General features: G+C 50.4%; 3 protein-coding genes across 3 annotated transcripts; 2 read left to right on the top strand and 1 right to left on the bottom strand.

Annotated features, from left to right (window-relative positions):
* Window positions 1-6,122: 6,122 nt before the first annotated feature.
* Window positions 6,123-15,022, top strand: CTRU02_207175 (cell surface glycoprotein; the record flags this gene model as incomplete). The annotated part of the gene is made up of 4 exons (XM_070204847.1): window positions 6,123-6,156; window positions 6,258-13,357; window positions 13,777-14,027; window positions 14,080-15,022. 4 exons carry the CDS (start codon window positions 6,123-6,125, stop codon window positions 15,020-15,022), a joined length of 8,328 nt encoding a protein of 2,775 aa, XP_070061380.1.
* A 1,219-nt stretch (window positions 15,023-16,241) lies between these two features.
* CTRU02_207174 (short chain dehydrogenase reductase family protein) lies at window positions 16,242-17,305 on the bottom strand (the record flags this gene model as incomplete). Its single annotated transcript, XM_036719442.1, has 2 exons — window positions 16,242-16,882; window positions 16,945-17,305. 2 exons carry the CDS (start codon window positions 17,303-17,305, stop codon window positions 16,242-16,244), a joined length of 1,002 nt encoding a protein of 333 aa, XP_036589149.1.
* A 4,692-nt stretch (window positions 17,306-21,997) lies between these two features.
* On the top strand, window positions 21,998-23,177 carry CTRU02_207173 (carbonate dehydratase; the record flags this gene model as incomplete). The annotated part of the gene is made up of 3 exons (XM_036719443.1): window positions 21,998-22,141; window positions 22,202-22,869; window positions 22,919-23,177. 3 exons carry the CDS (start codon window positions 21,998-22,000, stop codon window positions 23,175-23,177), a joined length of 1,071 nt encoding a protein of 356 aa, XP_036589150.1.
* Between the last annotated feature and the right edge of the window lie 859 nt (window positions 23,178-24,036).

The raw sequence follows: 24,036 nt of genomic DNA, 5'->3' as shown, positions 1-24,036 counted from the left end.
TTAACTTGGAGAATTTACGACTGGTCATACTTTCAAAGAGACACCTCTCGCCCTGATTTTGTCTCAGCCCACACCTTCGCGCCGTGACTCTACACTCACACCCATGAAAATAACCCAAGCATCTGGGGTCTCCCCATACTCGGAATTTATGGAAATAACGTGGGACTTGGTGACGGTAATTGGACGTGCCAATTTTAACAGGAGAGAAATCGCAGATTTGCGTAGGCTCCCCCGATTGTTTTCTTGCAAGCCCCTGCACGATGGAATAGGCATCTCGTTTCGCACTACGACAAAATTCAGATCCCATACAAGCGATTGTTGTATGTCCATCATACTTAACAACAATCCCACCCGGCAGACTTTGCGGTGGGAGGTTTCAGAAGACTTTTGGATTTTTTTCCCATTTTGCTGTCCTGTCACATATTGCATCTAGGGAGACAGCTACCCCCATGCATGACCGACCATGTCGAGAATGGCAGGGCTGCGGTTGCTCCTGCTGTCGTCATTTCTTTTTGGAGGCAGCAGCTATGGCCAGTCATGTTTTGATGCTCTCAATCAAGAGGAAGTTAATGCGTGCGTGTGCTACTCAATCGAGTACGTCGTCAGCTATGTCGCCTACATGGCTATTTCGACGTCACGGACGTCTAACTGCGAGGCTATCCCAACCTCAACTCCAATCCAATCCACAGTTTCCTTGATTTCAAGGCGGAGTACTCCATCGGACGAAATCTATTTGAAGAAACGGAGTGTATCGGGAAGCTCCTTCTCATCAGAGGATTCTCGGTCGTATGTAACTCAGATTGAAGGCATCTACACTGGACCCGGTATCCTCACCGAGCCGACGACGGTGACCAGTATCTATCCCACGAACGGTGCACCAGGGACTGTAATAATTCAAGTCCCCCCACCGTATTACACAGTTTCGCGAACCGCTGCAGGGCTCATCACTCCTGAGCCTGAGCCATCTTTGCCTAGCTACACGAGCACATTCACAAGCAACATCATATCTGACTCGCAAACCATCTTGATTTGGAGGCCGACTGCCACGACTTCCGGTGGCTCTGCGTCCGCACGCGGCACCATTCTTGTCGCGATACCAGATCCCAGATTGTTCGACACCTCAACCGTTGCTTACAGTGGAGATGGTCTGGTTGCAGGACCAACTACCATATCAACTGTGCCCCCTCAGGGTTCTGTGCCTGGAACTTACGTTGTTGCTATTCCCACCAGCCCGCCAAGTGCCAACCCCTCATTTGATATATCCGTTGTACTTTATACCGGACCTCAAGCAATATCTGACCCGACAATCATCTCAGTCATTTCACCATCGGGTACCGATCCTGGCACTGTCGTTATTGGAGTACCCCCAACAGGAGTGCCACCCCCGCCTGCACCATCGACCAATCCTTCCATGGGCGGAAATATCACCATCGGTCAGAGTACCTTTGTTCCAACTGGAGGGCTTTCTGGAGTTTCGAGCCCAGGGACCTTTGTAGCGACCACGCCATCCGGTGGCAGTATTCTTGAAACGCCTAATGTCTCTCAATCACCAGGAGCCTCGTTTGTAACATCAATAGTGGCTTACACTGGGTCTGATTCCATTCGAATACCATCCACCCTCACGGTTGTGCAACCAAGTAATAACCAGCCCGGTACTGTCGTTATAGGTCTACCAGAGACCATTTCGTCCGCCTCGGCAAGAGGCCCTTTCATTACCTCGACGGTAGCTTCAAGTTTGACAGCAGCTGGTTCATCAACGACGCCGTTGCCAGATACCCCGATAGCGCCTTTCGTCTTCTCGTATATTGCTTATACAGGTACTGACCCGATTGACAGGTCGGTGACAGTAACGGTGATTCCACCTAGCGGAGTTATACCTGGAACCATTGTTATTGCTGTTCTTACAACCAGTGATCCAATGGCCCCGGGGCCTACGGGAATGCCCGGTGTGAACGTCGCTCAGCCAATACCAGGGTCAGATCCAACAACGGACACGTACGTTACTTTGCAGGTTACCGATCCTCAGGTCACTGCTCCAACAACTATTTCCACGATTGAGCCGAGTGGGTCTAGCCCAGGATTCATTGTAGTTGCAGAACCTCCGCCTTTTCAAACTTCTGAGGTTGTGCTACCTGGTATTCCCAGCCCGACAGCAATTGTGACAATCCCGCCAGAGAGCGGCACCCCTGGTACTGTCATCGTAGCTCGTCCCCCTTCTACCGTCACATCTGAGGTGATAATACCTGATGCTACGGGCCCTATTACCCTTTCCACGATTCCTCCTAGCGGCACAGTGCCTGGTACCATCATTGTCGGTCAGCCTACTGTGTATAGCACTTCTGCCGTTGTCCTTACTGGGACTGACGCCAGCACGGCTACGGCGCCAGTGACTCTGACGTCCATCTTGCCAAGCGGTACTTCGCCTGGGTTAGTTGTGGTTGGATATCCTCCTCAGTTTGTGACCTCAGAGATACAATATCCTGAAGATGAGGGCGGCGGGACTGGTGTTGTTCCTATATCAACAATTGAGCCTTCTGGAAGTGTACCAGGAACTATCATTGTTGCTCGTCCGAGCTTCATCACATCAGATCCATTGACAGCTTCGTCACTTCAACCGACGCCAGTGTCGTCACAGGGGGCGACTGTAACCTCTCCAGGCTCTTCTCAGGTGGATATAGGAGTTGAAGAGCCTGGAAGTACACGAACGGGGACGAACGACGGAGTGTCGAGTTCCGCTGCACCAGTTCAGACAGGATCTGCTAGCACTCAGACTGGGGGTTCAGGTACCAGTAGTGCTCTAACTTCTACTGCAACAGCGTCACCCACAGCAAACAATGGGATCAGCTTAAGCAACACAGCTGTACCGACTGCGACGCCAGCCGAAACCATTGATGATGGAACCTCTGTCTCTGGTGGAGCATTGCCGACGACAGGAAACCAGCAAGGCAGGCCTGCCCCAGATACTAACCTGCCGGGAGCGGCTACAGGATCGAGTACTCAGGGGGTGGGTAACACAGGCTCTAGTCTTTCGACAAATTCTATCACTGCCACGGCAAATCCTCCAAATGGAAGGCTTCCGGGAACAGCCGTAACACAGAACACAAGACTGTCAAGTACGGTAGAGGTAGTTTATTCAGGAACTCAATCAATCACAGGGCCAACGCCAATATCAACAATCATTCCGGAAGGGACAGGGCCCGCTACTGTAATAGTTGCTGTGCCATCGACTCTGTCCGTTTCGGGGACCAGCAGCACTATGGATAGAACTGGCGCTGACACACCGAGCTTTAGCCCGAGTCTGTCTTTGACCATCGACTTAACGCCTACTCCCAACCCTAGTTTGCCGACAACAGCAGCTTCTTTCTCCTCAATTGTTTCAACTCCGAGCTTAGCAGATCCATCAAACGTCTCAACTCCTCCAACTGCAGAGGAGACACCTACTCTATCAGGACCATTTTCGGCTTCACCAACCGTATCGGCTTCGTCAAGAACATCGTTAGGGTCATCAAATCTATTGGATTCCTCTAGCCCGGGTTCATCAGCGGCTGTGGGATCATCTAATCTACCGAGCCCCTCATCGTCGCAGAGCCTATCGCAGACAACAGTCTTGTCAACGTCGCCCACTCTATCGGAGCCTGTCACCCCATCTAGCCTTCCAGCTAGCCTTTCCTCCTTGACACCATCGCCGCCTTCTGAGTCTTCAAGGTCTGGTGACTCGACAGCCAGTAACACAGGAACGAACTCAGTTCCTACAGAATCTTCCGTGGCAGCCACCAGCTCTGGTACCGGCACAACTGATTCTGCGGCAATCCAAACCACTCCAACATCAATTTTGAGTGGCTCAGCCAGCGGTTCATCTTTAGTTGATACAGCAGCTACTTCGCCCTCGAATACACCTGGGACGGATATTCAAGGCTCAACTACTAGAAGCTCAGAGACACCTTTTTCCAGCTCGATTGCAAGTACACCATCGTTAGGCACGACTCCAACAATTGGCACTTCTATAGCCAGCACAACTACCTCCCAAATTACGACGGACAGATCTACATCGGACCCATTACTTACCTCACCCAGTGCATCGACATCAAGCCCTACTTTGGTTTCTAGTCTTTCTTCTGAATCTATTTCGGCAGGAGAGACCAGTTCTACAAGTCAATCGTTCACAGCTTCTATCACTACCTCGATTCAATCTGGGCTGTCTACAGAGCCTAGTTCTATTACCAGCTCCATTACAAGTCCCTTATCACTGCCTAGTAGTCCCACATCTACGAGCCTCATCTCGCAGAGCCAAAGTAGTTTGTCCTTGGAGTCTTCTATTTCTACTAGTAGACTACCTTCAACTAGTTCGACGTCCCCCTTTCTCTCCGAGTCCACTGTTTCATCTACGGGTGATGCAGGCTCTTCGATCTCATCGCAAACCTTATCCGAGAGTTTCCCTTCGAGTACTTCTTCTCGAACAGATATCTCCTCGTCGTCTCTTTTCAGTAGTACAAGTGGGTTATCTACGTCGAACCCTACTACTGAAGAGACCATCTCATCTGCCCAAACCAGTAGCTCAGTGATAATCACAGGTCTCACTTCAAGCTCTTTGGGAACAGAAGTCACTTCGGTTCCGTCAACCCCGTCGGGGCCGAGCCAATCGGAATCTTCGTCAGCTAGTGGCATTTCCTCCAGTACTCCTTTGACTGGATCTTCGACAGCAACTTCAACGATAAGCGGAACAAGCTCCAGCTTGATTCTGAGCACAACTTCAGGCACAAGTGGTGCATTATCTCAGACAAGCACGGTGCCAAGTAGTCTTTCCTCTTCTGATGCCACAGGGCCTTCATCATCACAGCTCACATTGCCATCAGCATCGAGCAGCTCAGTCAACTCTAACACGGCACCGTCAACTAGCGTTTCTGGAACTGCTGCGACTTCAAGCCCAAGTGTTAACTCGGCCGAAAGTAGTAACTCTGTTGAAACTAGCCCTTCAATGACCTCTACGCCGACTTCACTCACTCCAACTGGCACAGTCATCCCTACAGTCACCTCATCTCCCCAAACGAATCTGGGCACCAGCACGTCGAGCAGTACTTCCAGCAATGGTAGTCAAGTAACAGGGTCGAGTTCTTTATTAAGCACGGAAACAAGCGGAACAATAACTTCACAAAGTACGACAACATTTCCAGGCAGTACAGGAGCTACGCCGTCGGGGACGAGTGCTTCTAGTGAACCGGCTTCGACGGAGAGTACCAGTACCCCATTGTCTCCTACAACTAATAGTTTGAGCTCATCAACGAGTGCTACGTCGTCGGCCGACGCTTCGAGCCAATTCTCGTCATCAGCCCCCATCTCTTCTCCATCGACAACGACAGAGACAACATCATTGTTTGACTCGACATCTCCAGGAGCTTCAACATCTTCCGCGGATACGGCATCAACTACTTCGGCCACTATCTCCTCATCCAGTGAGCCTACTGTAGTTACAACTGTATCATCTTCTGCTCAGTCGTCGGTCTCATCAACCACTAGCACTACTCAAAGGACCGATACTTCTAGTCAAACTTCGACATCAACGACTGCAACCTCGCAGGCCAGTTCATCTAGCAATGTATCTTCCTCGCAAACGGCATCAACATCATCTGTACCAACTTCCTCGTCAGTCGATAACTCTACACAAGTCAGCTCAACAGGAGAGACTGTTCAATCCTCAACCTCCGAAAGCAGTACATCGTCGGAAACCTTTACAAGCACATTAAACTCGGTTACCACTACGCTAAATAGTTCATCGATCAATTCGCTATCTTCCGAAACTAGTACTTCGAATGGAACAAGCACAGAACAAACATCATCTCTTTCGCAATCTACATCAGTCTCAGACACAGTATCATCACAGACGGTCACGACGAGCACTAGCACTTCACTGGGGTCAGGAACTTCTTCAGAAATTTCCACCAGTAGTACTTCTACAATCAACACTACGTCCTCGCTGGTTACATCCTCTTCGGTAGTTGTCTCCTCCTCCAGCAGTCTCTCATCGAGTGCATCAGAGAGCTCTTCTTCATCAACCGCACAAACATTTGAAACAAGTCCCTCTTCAGATGATACGGCAAGTGGCACAAGCACAACAACTGGATCAGATGTTAATTCGCAAACCACGACCACCACCACATCGTCAGTTGACTTATCATCAACGAGCAATACAACTCTCAGTAGCGTCACATCAACGAATAGCGACACACAAAGTTCCAGCAGTACTGACTCGACACTCTCAGCCACTGTGGCAAATGAAACTGTTAGTTCCACGACACCCTCAGCAGTCTTCAACACTGTGGAGATTCCCTACACCGGCACAGATGACGCTGTAGGGTCTATTCCAATTACGACAATTCCGCCAAGCGGAACTGTGCCTGGCACGATTATCATTGGAGTAAGGCCTGCCGTATTTGTGACAACCACGGTTGTCTACACTATCGATGGAGAGGAACAGTCCGGAAGTATCATAACAATTTCCACAGTTCCTCCAAGAGGATCAATTCCAGGAACGTTTATCGTTGGGGCAGCCGTCTTTCGCCGTTTCATTACTACCACAGTTCGGTACACCCCGACTGGGACTGAGAGAATTACCGCTCCAACAACTCTGACCACAAGAGCACCTTCAGGCACAGTTCCAGGGGTTATTGTGATCATTGTCCCAGAATCCTCGGATACCATATCCATCACATCCGCACTCTCCAGCAGCACATCATCTACTAGCAGTGAGACTAGCACCATAACGTTGTCCTCGTCATCGACCACAAGCACAACAATCTCACAGACTACGGTGGTGTCAGACACTACAACTACTTCAACTTCGAGTTCAACAGGATCCAATACTTTTAGCACAACTATCAATACGTCAATCATAGATACTTCCTCAACGATAAGCAGCACAACAGAGGACACTTCCAGCATTACTCCTACCCTATCATCATTTTCGTCTCAAACAGATTCTTCTCTATCGAGTGCAGCTACTTTTACACCCCCAAGCATTACTATCACCACGTCTTCCAGCTCGCTTCTTACACTTTCTCCGCCAAGTACAGATACATCAGGTCCTGGAACCACAACAACAGAGACAACAATCCCATCACTTTCCGCACCTTACGTCACCACGTCGATTCTTTTTACTGGTTCTGGTACTATTACAGGGCCGATAGCTATATCGACGATCGAGCCAAGCGGAACCAACCCAGGAACAATCATTATCGCAACTCCAGCAGCGGTGTACGTCACCACATCAGTCCTCTATACCGGCACAAACACAATTACTGGCCCAATCCCAATCTCCACGATCGAGCCAAGCGGAACCAACCCAGGAACAATCATTATCGCAACTCCAGCAGCGGTGTACGTCACCACATCAGTCCTCTATACCGGCACAAACACAATTACTGGCCCAATCCCAATCTCCACGATCGAGCCAAGCGGAACCAACCCAGGAACAATCATTATCGCAACTCCAGCAGCGGTGTACGTCACCACATCAGTCCTCTATACCGGCACAAACACAATTACTGGCCCAATCCCAATCTCCACGATCGAGCCAAGCGGAACCAACCCAGGAACAATCATTATCGCAACTCCAGCAGCGGTGTACGTCACCACATCAGTCCTCTATACCGGCACAAACACAATTACTGGCCCAACCCCAATCTCCACGATCGAGCCAAGCGGAACAAACCCGGGAACAGTCATCATTGCAACGCCGGCTCCTTTCTACGTTACCACGACCATCCTTTACACTGGACCGAGTACCATTACAGGGCCGATAGCTGTATCGACGATCGAACCGAGCGGAACAAACCCGGGAACAGTCATCATTGCAACGCCGGCTCCTTTCTACGTTACTACCACTATCCTTTATACCGGGCCCAGCACCATTACTGGCCCAACACCGATATCTACAATCGAGCCCAGCGGAACTAATCCAGGGACAGTCGTCATTGCAACTCCAGCAGCTGTATATATCACCACATCGGTCCTCTACACCGGGCCCAGCACCATTACTGGCCCAACACCGATATCTACAATCGAGCCCAGCGGAACTAACCCAGGGACAATCATCGTTGCGACACCAGCTCCGGCATTTGTTTATGTTACTTCTTCAGTGTTATACACCGGCCCTGGCACCATTAGTGGTCCAATACCCATAGCAACAATTGAACCAAGCGGAACCAACCCAGGGACAATCATTATTGCAACGCCGGCTCCTGTTCTTACTTATGTTACTACTTCGATCCTGTATACCGGCCCGAGCACAATTACCGGCCCAACCCCAATATCCACAATCGAGCCAAGCGGGACTAACCCAGGGACAATCATCGTTGCGACACCAGCTCCGGCATTTGTTTATGTTACTTCTTCAGTATTATACACCGGCCCTGGCACCATTAGTGGTCCAATACCCATAGCCACAATTGAACCAAGCGGAACCAACCCAGGAACAATTGTTATCGCAACGCCGGCTCCTGTTCTTACTTATGTTACTACTTCGATCCTGTATACCGGCCCGAGCACAATTACCGGCCCAACCCCAATATCCACAATCGAGCCAAGCGGAACCAACCCAGGGACAATCATTATTGCAACGCCGGCTCCTGTTCTTACTTATGTTACTACTTCGATCCTGTATACCGGCCCGAGCACAATTACCGGCCCAACCCCAATATCCACAATCGAGCCTAGTGGAACGAACCCAGGAACTATTGTTGTTGCAACACCAGCTCCAATTCTTACGTATGTTACTACGTCGATCGTGTACACTGGCCCTGGCACCATTACTGGACCAATACCCATATCTACTATTGAACCAAGCGGCACTAATCCAGGAACAATAATCATCGTGACGCCAGCATCTGTACCTATCTATGTTACAACATCAGTCCTCTACACCGGTTCGAATACTATCACCGGTCCAACACCAATATCTACTATTGAACCGAGCGGGACTGTCCCGGGTACTATTATTATTGCAACGCCAGCGCCTCTATATATAACAACGACAGTGCTCTATACCGGTCCAGACACTCTTACAGGTCCGACAGCTATTTCTACTATTGAGCCTAGTGGAACTGTCCCAGGCACTGTTATTGTTGCAACGCCAGCGGCTTCATATGTGACGACAACAGTCCCCTACACTGGTTCGAATACTATCACTGGTCCGACGGCTATTTCTACTATTGAGCCTAGTGGAACTGTCCCAGGCACTGTTATTGTTGCAACGCCAGCGGCTTCATATGTGACGACAACAGTCCTCTACACCGGTTCGAATACCATCACCGGTCCAACGCCAATATCTACAGTCGAGCCCAGTGGAACTGTCCCAGGCACTGTTATTGTTGCAACGCCAGCGGCTTCATATGTGACGACAACAGTCCCCTACACTGGTTCGAATACTATCACTGGTCCGACGGCTATTTCTACTATTGAGCCTAGTGGAACTGTCCCAGGCACTGTTATTGTTGCAACGCCAGCGGCTTCATATGTGACGACAACAGTCCCCTACACTGGTTCGAATACTATCACTGGTCCGACGGCTATTTCTACTATTGAGCCTAGTGGAACTGTCCCAGGCACTGTTATTGTTGCAACGCCAGCGGCTTCATATGTGACGACAACAGTCCTCTACACCGGTTCGAATACCATCACCGGTCCAACGCCAATATCTACAGTCGAGCCCAGTGGAACTGTCCCAGGCACTGTTATTGTTGCAACGCCAGCGGCTTCATATGTGACGACAACAGTCCCCTACACTGGTTCGAATACTATCACTGGTCCGACGGCTATTTCTACTATTGAGCCTAGTGGAACTGTCCCAGGCACTGTTATTGTTGCAACGCCAGCGGCTTCATATGTGACGACAACAGTCCTCTACACCGGTTCGAATACCATCACCGGTCCAACGCCAATATCTACAGTCGAGCCCAGTGGAACTGTCCCAGGCACTGTTATTGTTGCAACGCCAGCGGCTTCATATGTGACGACAACAGTCCTCTACACCGGTTCGAATACCATCACCGGTCCAACGCCAATATCTACAGTCGAGCCCAGTGGGACTCTCCCAGGCACTGTTGTTATTGCAACGCCAGCGGCTTCATATGTGACGACAACAGTCCTCTATACTGGTTCGAATACTATCACTGGTCCAACGCTAATATCTACTATTGAACCGAGCGGGACTATTCCAGGTACTATTATTATTGCAACGCCGGCGCCTCCGTATGTGACAACAACAGTCCTCTATACTGGTACGAATACTATCACCGGTCCAACGCCAATATCTACAGTCGAGCCCAGTGGGACTATCCCAGGCACTGTTATTATTGCAACGCCAGCGGCTGCATATGTGACGATAACAGTGCCTTACACGGGCCCAGACACTCTCACAGGCCCATCACCTGCAACCACTATTGAACCAAGCGGAACCAATCCAGGAACGGTCATTATTGTCACGCCGCCTCCTCTATATGTGACGACGACAGTGCTTTATACCGGCCCAGACACTCTCACAGGCCCATCACCTGCAACCACTATTGAACCAAGCGGAACCAATCCAGGAACGGTCGTTATTGTCACGCCGCCTCCTCTGTATATTACTACGACAGTGCTTTATACCGGCCCAGACACTCTCACAGGCCCGTCACCGGCGACCACTATTGAACCAAGCGGAACCAATCCAGGAACGGTCGTTATTGTCACGCCGCCTCCTCTGTATATTACTACGACAGTGCTTTATACCGGCCCAGACACTCTCACAGGCCCGTCACCGGCGACCACTATTGAACCAAGCGGAACCAATCCAGGAACGGTCGTTATTGTCACGCCGCCTCCTCTGTATATTACTACGACAGTGCTTTATACCGGCCCAGACACTCTCACAGGCCCATCACCTGCAACCACTATTGAACCAAGCGGAACCAATCCAGGAACGGTCATTATTGTCACGCCGCCTCCTCTATATGTGACGACGACAGTGCTTTATACCGGCCCAGACACTCTCACAGGCCCATTACCTGCAACCACTATTGAACCAAGCGGAACCAATCCAGGAACGGTCATTATTGTCACGCCGCCTCCTCTATATGTGACGACGACAGTGCTTTATACCGGTTCAGACACTCTTACGGGTCCGACGGCCATTTCTACTATCACGCCAAGTGGAACTATTCCTGGGACTGTTATCATTGCAACGCCGGCGCCTCTGTATGTGACGACGACAGTGCCTTATACTGGCCCAGACACCCTCACAGGCCCATCACCTGCGACTACTATTGAACCAAGCGGAACCAACCCAGGAACAGTCGTTATTGTCACTCCTCTTCCTCTATATGTAACGACGACAGTGCTTTATACCGGTTCAGACACTCTTACTGGTCCGACGGCCATTTCTACTATCACGCCAAGTGGAACTATTCCTGGGACTATTATTATTGCAACGCCGGCGCCTCTGTATATAACGACAACAGTGCTTTACACCGGTCTAGACACTCTGACAGGCCCAACAGCCATTTCTACTATTGAGCCTAGTGGGACTGCCCCGGGCACAATCATCATTGCAACACCAATCGCAGTTTATGTTACCACAACGATTTTGTATACTGGCTCAGACACTCTGACAGGTCCGACAGCCATCTCTACTATTGAGCCCAGTGGGACTATCCCAGGAACAGTCGTTATTGCAACGCCGGCACCGCTATATATTACAACGACTGTGCCTTATACTGGCATAGATACTATCACAGGCCCAACAGCTATTTCTACTATTGAGCCCAGTGGGACTGTTCCAGGCACAGTCATCATTGCAACACCAATCGCAGTTTATGTTACCACAACGATTGTATATACTGGCTCAGACACTCTGACAGGTCCGACTGTTATCTCTACTATTGCACCGAGCGGCACTGCCCCGGGCACAATCATCATTGCAACGCCTCTCGCAGTTTATGTTACCACAACGATTTTGTATACTGGGCCAGACACTCTCACAGGCCCAACAGCTATTTCTACTATTGAGCCCAGTGGGACTGTCCCAGGCACGGTCATCATTGCAACACCACAGGCAGTTTATGTCACATCGCAAGTGGTCTATAGCGGCACCATTCCAATCACAGGGCCGTTGACCATTTCAACGGTTGCTCCGAGTGGCACTAACCCAGGTACCTACATTGTGGCCAGTCAGGTAGCCCTTTACGTTACCTCAGAAGTTACTTATAGTGGCCCAAGCACTATCACAGGGCTGACCACTATTTCAACCATTGAGCCTGTCGGCACAGTACCTGGGACCTACATTGTAGCTAGCCCAGCTCCTATCTATTTCACCTCACAAGTAGTATACACGGGCTCTGACACGCTCACTGAGCCGACAACAATATCCACTATTGTGCCCGATGGAACAGTTCCTGGTACTTACATCGTAGCAGCAAGGTATGAGACTCTCGATATCATTTACAGTGGTGCAAGCCCAATCACTGGGCCTACCGCAATTTCCACTGTGCCGCCCAGCGGTAGCGTGCCTGGCACTATCATCATAGCTCGTCCTCCTACATTTGTGACTCGATCGGAGCAGTACTCCGGCACAGATGTGATTACTGGACCTACTCCAATCACCACTATACAGCCAAGTGGTACTGCTCCAGGTACAATTGTGGTTGTAACGCCAGCTCCGCAAACATCATATACCACTATTACCACTTTCCTCACAGGTTCTGATGCTGAGACAACTACACTCACGTCAGTTGCCCCAAGTGGCACGGTGCCAGGCACCATCATTATTGGTTTACCTGCAGTTTTCGTAACCCGGTCAGAAGAGTATTCAGGTACCGAGATTATTACCGGTCCTACTCCCATCACAACAATACCACCGAGCGGCACTGCTCCTGGCACAATCATTGTTGCAACACCAGCTCCACAAACGTCGTATGTCACCTCGACGCTCTTCCTCACAGTCCCTAATGCGGAAACAACAACGTTTACCACAATCGCTCCAAGTGGCACAGTCCCAGGCACCGTTATTATAGGCCTCCCCGCTGTTTTTGTCACTGTAATTGGCCCTTATACTGGGACAGCTTCGCCGACAGGTTCTACCACTGTTTCAATTGTTCAGCCAAGCGGTACTGCCCCTGGAACTGTGTATATTGAGACCCCCACATCTGCAGGGGTCACGCCGACGTCCACTCCAACCTCTTTCAGCAGCTCTGAAGATTTAACGACTTCTACTTCCACCTCCATTTTGGAGACCACCTCGTCAACAGAATCAACTAGTTCGGAAGCATCTTCCACCATTCTGTCAACCACTCTCAGCACCTCTGATTTAATAACTTCCACTTCTAGCTCTGTATTGGAAACTACCTCGTCAACAGAATCAACCAGTTCGGAGGAATCTTCTACTATTCTTTCTTCAACATCTTCAAGTAGCTCTGATTTGCCAACCTCTACTTCCAGCTCTATATTGGAAACTACCTCGTCAACGGAACCAACCAGTTCAGAAACATCTTCCACCATATCGTCAACACCTTTCAGCAGTTCTGATTTACCAACCTCTACTTCCAGCTCTATATTGGAAACTACCTCGTCAACAGAATCAACCACTTCGGAAGCAACGTCTACTGATCTATCTTCGATCCTATCCTCGACCTTGTCCTCGAGCTCATCGTCTTCAACTTTTATCTCGACGCTCTTGACTCTGACAACATCTTCCTCTTCATCAGCTTCCAGTTCGACTATTTCGAGTTCTCCCTCATCCTCACCGACTAGCACATTAACCTCTTACACGTTGACCACCTCTTCCACATTGACTACCTCTTCTACGTTGACCACCTCTTCCACACTGACCACCTCTTCCACACTGACCACCTCTTCTCCTACGACTACGTCCTCGTCTATAACTACATCCTCATCCTCATCATCGTCGTCATTAACGACATCTTCCTCATCCTCCTCCACATCTTCATCGACACGGCCCACAACCACAACCACAACTACAACTACCTCAAGCTCTACTGCAAGTACTTCGAGCTCAAGCATCAGCACTAGTTCAAGTTCGTCAAGCTCATCAAGTGTTTCGAGTTCCTCAAGGTCTTCCTCGCAAACAAGTACGAGCTCAACTTCGTCGAGTTCTTCTAGCTCGTCCTCTTCCAGCAGCAGTAGCTCATCGAGCTCAAGCACAAGGTCCTCTACGACAACTTCAAGCCGCGTGGTTGCTTCGGCCACCCTGGGAGTTGCGTACTCCTGTCCCACACTTGGATTTCTTGTTCAAAGTGACGATACTACCGGCGTAACGCTCTATTCCATCAATCTCGCTAATGGTACCCGTAATACGGTCGCAACTAACGTCGGCGGAGATATCTCCCGCAATATCAACGCATTGGGGTACAATTCCAGAGAGGACTACATGTACGCTATATCCCAGACAACCGCTACCGGAGACTTCAGGCTTCTTCGTATCCTCGGGAATGGACAAACAACCACCATCACAACCTTTGCCGCATCTGCCAAGCTCTACTCGGGTCTTTTCAACTCCGGAGATGTCGATGAAAACGGACAGTACTGGGCCTCCACCGGCGGTAATGACTGGTACCAATACAATTTTAATCCTGCTAGAGCCAATTACAGTCAGCTCATAAGCCAAGGGCTAGTCCCTGGTGGTCCTCTTGGATACACCATTGGCGATTGGGCAGTTGTGCCAGGTCCTGGGGGAGGTGATCTTTGGTCTGTCGGCGTCAAAAACTACATCGGCTCCCTCATGCGATGGAACCGAACAAGCCATGTCTGGACCGTGACCCGAGACCTTGGAAGACTTACGGGCGTTACAAGTGGCACAGCACCTTTCTGGGGCGCGACCTACGCGACAAAGGAGGGTTTCCTATATGCTATTGAAAACAACTCCGGCCAGGTCTGGAGAATTGCCGTCGACAATTCGACTGCACCCCAGCAGCAAACGAGCGTCCCGGCTACCAGCAGAAACGATGGTGCAAGATGTCTAGACTCTGGTGGTATCTAGAGAGCGAGAACTGGATGTCCGCTTCAAATCCCTCATGACGGAGATTTCCAAGGACAAAAGAAAAGAAAAAGAAAATCGACTGGCGCACCGCAATTAGAATCATTCGATGTTTCATTTGTCAAATAGAGACGTGGTGTACCTTTGGGTTTTTAGACCCAGGACTTTTACTCCACATTCATGTAATTTCTTCAACGTCATGTAACTCTTCTTCGTGGCTTGATGTATGGTTTTAGCCAACAGCCCGAAACAGTATCTAGTATGATTTCATAATAGAGGTTTAGATAATATGTATCCAATTATTTGAATTATAGAAACGCCCTAGCATCATGCTAAACCTCTGGCGGCAGCGTGTGAAACTCTTCCCGCCGCATAATCGCAGTGCAGTGAGTTTGGTAAGAGGTTTGGTAACAAATGCCAAATTGAAGCCACTGAAAGACTCGTTTCGGACAAATCTGTTTGCGAAGATGCAGAATATTTTGATCGCCTTTTGGCTCTGGTCTTGAGTGCTTTTGTGGATGAAGTAGAACCAAGTATTGAGTTCCTGCAATAGCTACCTGCTTTCCCTTGTCATAACTTAATTATTGTCAAAGAATGGTGTCACTTTTTCAACTGTATCTAGAAAGGGATGGCAAAACCTAAAGTGGTAGCAGGACTGGCGGGAACGACCAGATTTGAAGCGACACATCACCCGGGACAGTGGAACAGACCTCCAGACTGTCATTGCACGTCAAAATTTCGTTGGCCTCTCCATTCTTTCGATTGAACTTGTCATTATTCTCGTTACCCTCATCATCTCCGTTGACTTTGGTCACTTTAGTCACTTAAGCGATTCTCTCGACCTGGACCAGAGTTAACAACGTTCACCGCCTATGCTAATGCTAGACTGTCTAATCCCATATTTATCTGCACCGCAGTTCCGGACAAAGCCTTAGGGGAAAGTTTATTTCTCTTTTTCTCTTTACATGTTCGCTGCTATTTACCCCCAGTTGTACCGACCGCATAAAACCACTTAGCTATGTTTGAGGTACTCAAGGCGTGTTCTGGCCATTCAAAGCCTACGAGGACCGCGGGTGCTAGATGTGTGCAATGTCATGAGCGAAACTAATAAATTATAAATTATATGGTGCCAGCGCTGTGAGGTCCCGCTACGACCTAGAAACCAACCAAAAATTTCAAATCAAAGTCATCAGTTGAATATCTTGTGTCCCTTTACCCCAAGCTAACTGAGATACGGCTTCAGAATCTCCATAGTCTTGTCCCAAACCTTCTCTTGCGCCTCCTTCCTCAACTCCTTCAAAACGTCCTCATTATACGAAACCTCGCATTTATGATTCAGCAGAAATAACCCTTCTCCTTCAACTTTTGTAGTTCCCCTTTCGACATTCCCATCTTTAGGCCCCACCCCTCCGAACTTGCCCGTCGTAGCAATATAAACATGCCTCTCGCCCGCCTCCTTTTCCCCAAATCCCATGATCCACATGATGGGCTTCATCAAAATCGTCAAAGGCAGCGGAGACGTGACGCTCGACGTGTGGTATCTCGTCATGTTGCCCGTGTCCACGGCACCAGGCCAATTGTGCACAAAATTAACGTTCTTGTTGAGCGGGTCTGAAGACAGGCGGTCGAGGAAGAGCGTGTTCATGATGCTCATGTGCGTCTGCGACTGCATCCCGCCAAAATTTCTGGGTTTTTCGAGGTTGAGATCGTCGGTCATGAGCTTCTTTGACAAAAGACCGCCGCCGAGGACGGTAAGGACGCGAGGTGAGGGAGACTCCCGAATAATAGAGAGGAGGTTCAGAGTGAATAGCATTCTGCCGTAGTATTCGAGGGCATGGGTTACATCTAATCCTTCACTTGTGTCTAATTGTCATCAGTATCAGAATTCATCCCACATGTAAGATCATAAGAAGAAAACTTCATACTGTCTCTTCCTCCGAAAGGGGCGTAGCCCGCCGTCAAACATAAAAAGTCCAACCTCGATTCTTTGGCCTTGATTAAGCTGCAGATGCGCTGAACTTCGGAGAGAAGCGACACCTCGCCTTCGACCCATACGAGTTCCGCATCGGCGTTTTTGCGCCGCAGGTCTTCGAGAAGCGGTCTTATTGCTGGCTCGGTTGCTTTGCGACCGACGATATAGACTTTGATTGGCAGGTTGAGGGAAACAAGCTCGATGAGTGTGAGCTTGCCGATACCCGATGTCCCACCTACAAACAGGGCGGTTTGTGGGATGGTGGCCTTGGTGAGTTGGGCGTTGGACTGGCGGATTTTGGTGAGGGTGACCATGATGGCAGATGCAAATAATGTCAAAGAAGGCCGTAGAAGCTTCGTTTGGGTCTTAACTGGTAAGTTTCGAGCTCGTACAAATTGTTCAATTGCGGTTCAAGCAGTGGTCTTATATGCAAAGTTCACTGAAGTTCCCTCGCATTAACCTCGCATTCCGGTTTAAGTTAGACTGAGGTTGGACCAGCCATGATGCACTTGCTAGGATCCCACATCCATTCAAATGCAGAGCTCAAAGAAATGTATTGCTGCCTACGAAATTGGATACACAATGCGGCTATGTGGCGGGGCCTTTTGGAGAGGATATGCAAAGTAGTGTAAATTGGAGTCTGGCGTTGGCTGGTAAGCCCGCTTACGCCGTAGCTCCCGCTTAATCCCACCTTCTCGCATTCCCAATCCGGCATCCGAGGACCCATATTAACCCATTCAACTGAGGAACGACGCATGTGGACCCTAGGTCACCAGTTTCTGTCAAGGTTTGATGACTCAGCAGTCGCTAGCCAGGCGCCATTCAGTGTAGAATGCCATTGGTTTTGGCTCCCTATTCCGGCCTCCCCTCAATAGGGGCTATTGTTTCGCGATAGATGGATGAGTATGCCCGCATCCGAGCCATCACCTCGAGTCGCTAATAGCGGGTGATACAAGCATCTTTTAAGCGCAGCGTCTTACCAACTCGAACAGCTCTTTGCAGCTGGAATATCATCCCGTAAGACTTCAAATAATATTCCTACAGAGTTTACCCTTCTGAGCGTTCTTTAGCGTTGGTCTTACTTGAGATTTTCATGATTGACCAGGCTGATCACTCGGCGCACTTGGATAGAAGCTTAGTTCTCTTGTTTCCCTCGGTAGACGAGACATGCTTTGCATTAGCGAGTGGAGAGGAGTGGGTGTCTGAGGAAGCCAAGTGCCAAGATTTCTGGGGTTTGATGGAACAGAATAAAACAGGGACACGACATAACTGTGGCTAACCCTCCTGGCCAGATTGCTGATATGTAATTGCAGAGAGCGAAAGCACACCCTGATAGAGATTCTGAAATGTCCGTTCATGCCTGAAAAAAAGAAGACTAACAATGGCCGTTTATCTCTGTGACATCTCACTGCTGGTTAGTTGGCAAGTTCTTCCCTCGTGGCTGTGTAAGGGACTACATTCAACATGAGAACGACACGTACGTCTTGCTGAAATTAATCCGCACAATCTTCAAGGTCGCTTCTCCAATGGGGAGGGGACTCTCAACTAGAAGTATCAATGCTTGCCTATTCGGTCAACTGTCTCTGGTTGGGACACATCTCTCACACGGCCCCAGCAGACATCTGTAGGCGGCATGAGCACGTGTGGGAAAGAGACCGGATAGTTCACCTGAAAAACAAAGTCTGTGACCCCATGCCCCCCTTTTCACAAAATCACTACCGATGGAGAGGAGGAGTGAGACAGAAAAAGAACGATACAGGCGAATGGAAGGCAACTTTCCGTCGCAATTGAAGTGTCGCGGAGGTGCCGTAATGTCTTATCACGCGACGAAGCAGGCGCTGGCAATCTTGCGGAAGTTGGACGAACCGAATAATGCCACAACTCGATGGGCATTGCTGGCAATATGAGAATTTTCAGGCTGGGCTGACGTTTGCAGGCTCTCGTCTGCGTGGTTTATGCGTCACAAACCCACGTTGGAAACCTCAAGCCCTGTAAGGATGACGACTCCTTGGCTACCAAGACGGCATTCGGTTTTCGCCAAGGACGACAAACAAGCAGATGTCGGTAGGTATGGCGGCCGATGTTGCATACAAATTGATAAGCCTCGAAAGCAACTGGGACAAAAGAGCTAGGCGACTTGGCAAGCCGGCGATAGTGGGGGGTGTCAAGAGAGACGGATAACGAAAGCGAACAAGATTATAGCTCTCAGCGGCGGCCAGACGACATGCGGGGTTCGCGGGCGGACCAGTAGATGGTCGAGGCAAACAGAACATCAGTCCCTACGTTCAAGGCAGCTTCTTCAGTGTGTCGTCGCCGGCGTGGGGTCTAGAAACAAGGTCTTTCGTGGTGGGTGTCTTGCTGATGAGCAACGGTGAGAGTGAAGGAATGGGGATAGCTTCAGCAAGTCCCATGTCATCGTCAAACATCAGACGCAGTGCCTGTACACGTGTAGACTGGGCTCTTGGCATGGTTGGGAGGGGCGTCTGGCGTTTGGGGCGCGCCAAGAAGCTTCAGAGAAGGGCAGCTGGTAGCGATGGGAGGTCGAGACGGAGAGCAGCCTCGAGAAGATGATGAGGCGCAGTGGGTTATGATAATGGACGGTGAGTGATAAGAGGCGTTAACGGGTATGGGAAGGGGCCGAAAAGATAGCAAATGCCCGTTGAAGATTGGTGAAGGTGTTTGAGTCTGGAGGGAGAGGCTTGTCGCAGGCCCCTGGATCGATGAGACGTGCCCAGGAGAAATCAGGAGGTGCAAGACTTGGCGAGGTGCAGTTGGGTAATTGGCGGGCATCTCAATGGCCCATGTGGCGCGCGGCCAACAGCAGGTAGAGGCGCTGTAGCGGAATTCAGCGAGTAATATACAATGCGCAGGGAAGGGGCCTACAGCGTCGTACCGCCCTGATGGTAAGCTGCCACGCACAATCCAACAGTCAGTAAAGAGAGTGGGGAAACCACGAAAACCAGGGTCCTTTGGACAGAGTAGGCCAGCATACTATGTACATACTACGCAGACATTTGTGCGAGCAAGCCGGTCTTCCTCGCCTACTACTTCCTTCCCCTTATTCTTCCATCCCTGTTTGACTTGGCGACCATTCAATCTCTTGGCTCTGCAAAAATCAGGTGCTTTTTCTCCTTGAACTTCGCCTTCCTGTCATCCCGTCTCACAACCAACCTTACGGTGCGCAGAGACAATATTGTCTTAGCGCCGATATCTAATGTCTTCATCAGACCTCCTTTTCTCCTTTGTTGCTGGTCGAGGCCACGAGTCTGCGACGTTGAAGGGAAGCAGGTGCGGCGATTTGCTCCTGCTCCTACTTCTGCTACAGCCTGGAACAGGCTGCGCAGTGTCCTGTGCGTCGTCTCAGCACGCGGCGACCGGTACGAAAAGCGGGCCCCTTCCCCTTGTATCCATTCGGTCGTCCGAACAGAACAGGCAAGAGCAAGTGAGTCTGGGCTCTCTCTCTCTCTCTGTCTGATAGCACGTGCCTGCCCTAAAAAGCCTTAAGGTTTAGTGGGCCATACTGCACCAAAATGCCTTTAAGGTTCTTAAGCAGTGAGCTGGTCCCTGGCCTCCTCGCTATCAGTACCTTTCAGCCAGTCGTTCACTATCAGAGGGCTCAAGGCCCACCTCGGTTCCACTTACTGTAGTACTGGTAGGAAAGGTTATGGCTTCTCCGTCTTGGGCTTGTCTTGACCTGATCTCTTCTTCCCTCCAACCCAGACAGGAAGACCTGGAGCAAACGTGTAAGTCGAAAGATACGTACCTCAGATATGATGTGCCTCCCTGTTGTCTCTTTTCAAGTGACGTGACCTCCCCCGCCTTCTTGGTATCTCCTAGAGTCTTGGATGCATCTCTTGGTCTTCTTGGTTCGAGCCTCATTTCTTGTCCTCTTCTTGGAAATCCCTCCCGTCCGCTTGTTTTCTCCGACTACAGCGACTACCCGTCTTGAAGGCGATCAATCCGAATGCTTATTTTTAGCTCTCGCCTCTGCCATCCCACGGGAAATCATCATCATGGGTTTTCAGGACCCCTCCCCCAAGATGTTGAGCTTCAGTTGATCGTCTCAACATGGAGATCACCAGAGCAGAAAGAACATTGGGACGGGGCTTCACCTCCGTCTGAACCAGACAGGCTGTCGCTCGCTGTCACTACGACATCCGCATTGAGACTCGTGGAACGTCCACCGCAATGGCAGGGATTCGCTCTTTGGGTTACTACTAGGCCAAGCATTTGGCCGATAAAGTGGTCGTATTCCCCACATGCCTTCCAAACCTCCGGAGCCTGGCAGTTTCATGCTGGCGACGGGCTCCCATCCTGTCAACTTGACCAGGACCCTGGTCTTCTACCTGTCGCTCCAAACGGCCCGCCCTCATCGTCTCAATAGCCACTGCCGGACTCGCCCAGATGCATGTTCCAGTCCCATAGTCCAGATGGCATGCCGTCGCTTCGTATGGAGAAGCTTGGAAGGCCCCCGTCTCCTGTGCCGGAAACGCACTCAACTAAGATGCTATGGGAAACGGAGGCGCCCGCCCAAACGCAGGGCATCCTTATTCTTACTCTTTACTCGCTGTATGCTTCCTATTGTCTTCTCCTGTCTTCCCATTGCTCCTCAATACCCTGGATGAAGCGCCTGCCAAGACCCTCACCATGGCTTCTTCTATCTCCTGCCTCGTCTGCCCCAAGCATCTGCGCATGGGTTCATGGTCCCCAGTGCTATTCTTGGACTGGCGAGGGCGATCATCGCGACAACCAGCCTTCAACTTAGAGCTCTAGAGAGCGGACTATATAGACATCATGCCATCTTGACAAAGACTCGTCCTTTTTTCCCTGGCTCACTTCGTTTCTCACATCATCAACTTTTACCATCTTCCCTTCTCTTCCCCCGTTCGTTTCGTTTCTTCCCCTAGAGGGCTGGCATTACTTTTTTAAACCAATAATCTTCTTTCTTTCCTTCGACTCCTTTGTAGGCCTTAACGAACGCTGGTCCGTACCCTTCCGTCCTTACAATGGCTTCTCGTTTCTTTACCGCCGGCCTCTTCGCCGCCTCCGCCTCTCAGGTCATGGCTTCTTGTGCCTACGGGACCCATCTTGACCCCCGCGCCGAGGGAGGAAAGGTCAAGGTCAACACTTTCGCTTACACTGGCAGTAATGTAAGTCCTCTTGCCCCTGTTAAGAAAGCCTCTTTGGCCATTGCTAACATTATCCCAAAGGGTCCTCTGAACTGGGTTGCTCTGGACCCTCAAGTCAATGCCCTCTGCGCCACTGGCAAGACGCAGTCTCCTATCGACATGGTTGCCGGTGCCTTCAACACTCTTCCCGGTAGCTCCATCAACCTCGCGATTCCCGACATGGAGGAGACCGAGTTTGAGAATTTGGGAACCACGGTTGAGGTCATCGCTAAGGGAGGCTCAATGCAGGTCGGCGGGTCCAACTTCACTTTGCAGCAGTTCCACTTCCACTTGCCTAGCGAGCACCTCGATGCTGGAAGAAGCATGGCCATGGAGATGCACATGGTCTTTGAGGGTGCCAACCAGGAGATTGCCGTCATTGGTACTTACATCGATGTTGAGCAAGGAGCCGCCGCCGCTCCGCCTGCCACTGAGCCTGCCTCTGGACAGAACAAAACCACTGAACGTCGCAGTAAGATGTCCCGCCGCCTCGCTGTCGATGCGGCCCAGGCTGCCCAACCGGCCGAGGCCCCTAAGACTATACCCGGCATGACCCTTAGCCCTGTTAAGGCTGAGGCCGCCTCATCCAACTTGCTTTCTACCGTCTTTTCCTCCCTTGATGCTATCAAGGAACCTGGTACCGTTACCAAGGTTAGCGGTCTCAACATGCAAGAGGTCGTTACCCTCCTGACCGCAGGCAGCTTCCAGAGGTATGAAGGTCCACAGCCTAGTTTGAAGAATTCTCTAACATTTCTCTAGTTACATGGGCTCCCTCACTACTCCTCCATGCAGTGAGGGTGTTCAGTGGTTGGTGTCTACTCAGCGCCTCATGGTCCAGCCTCAGACTTTCAACGCCGTCCGCGATGTTATCGGTTTCAACTCCCGCTTCCCGCAGAACTCCCCTGGCCAGGAAAACATCCTGCAAATCGCGCAGAAGTCGGTCGCTAGTGCCGGCGCTGGCAGCGTTGCCGCCGCTCCTGCAGTTCCTGCAGCTGCTGCCCCGGCCGCTCACGCATAAGCATTCTACCGTGAACGGCCATGATGCGACGTCACGAATGGCTTCTCGAAAAAGCGAGATCATCCAGTGCGGCGAGACATTTAGAGAACACGCAGATGCTTGTCACCTTTTTTGGGTTCGGCTGTGCTCTATGTGTCACACGCGTCGAGGGTTAAGGTGGACAACTCTGTTGGAAGAGAAAGGCCCTGGGCACAACATGGGCAGCTGAGACAAGACAACAGTGTTTTTTTTACGCGAGCCAGCTGCAACCATGTCTACGTGCATGACTAATTGACGGACCGTTTGTGCCCAGACAATTTCTTCTTTTCCTCCTGAGCCTATTTGTTGGAACAAAGCTATGCAGACATCGGAGTGATTTTCCTTTGTGCCATTCACTTCCGATGACTGCCGAAATATTTCCTATTGTGCTGTTATAATAATGCGAAGAGCTTGGCAAATCGTGGCCTTGGGAGGCGGTCTGAACGGGTGATGAGAGGAAGAGGGTTGTACACGGACAGATAGTCGTTGGAGGAGATACCACGGGATTCTGAAATCCACATGAGTTTCATTCAAGTCAAGCTAGATAATGTCATAAAAAGAAGCCGAAAACGATAGACACGAGGGAGTAGAATATACGAGTCATCCTCAACCTGTTCAGTGACGAAATTCGCTTTTGACCGTGGCACTGACCAGCTCCGGCGGATAATGATCCATCGAAAGTCCGTGGCTGTCTTTGTGCCACGAAAACGATCATTGACAACTCCCGTTGAGCCAAGATACCAAGACTGCGTAAATAGAAGCGGATGCGCGTTTTGCCCCCTCCTTGGATGAGAATATTGGAAAACATTCGATGTAGGCTTGGTAGAGCAAATAGAAACCA

The sequence above is a fragment of the Colletotrichum truncatum genome (genome assembly GCF_014235925.2).
Source record: "Colletotrichum truncatum strain CMES1059 chromosome Unknown Contig_0004, whole genome shotgun sequence".
Classification (NCBI taxonomy): Eukaryota; Fungi; Ascomycota; class Sordariomycetes; order Glomerellales; family Glomerellaceae; genus Colletotrichum; species Colletotrichum truncatum.
The sequence above is the reverse complement of the archived record's forward strand: the minus strand, read 5'-3'. Positions and strand labels throughout refer to the sequence as shown.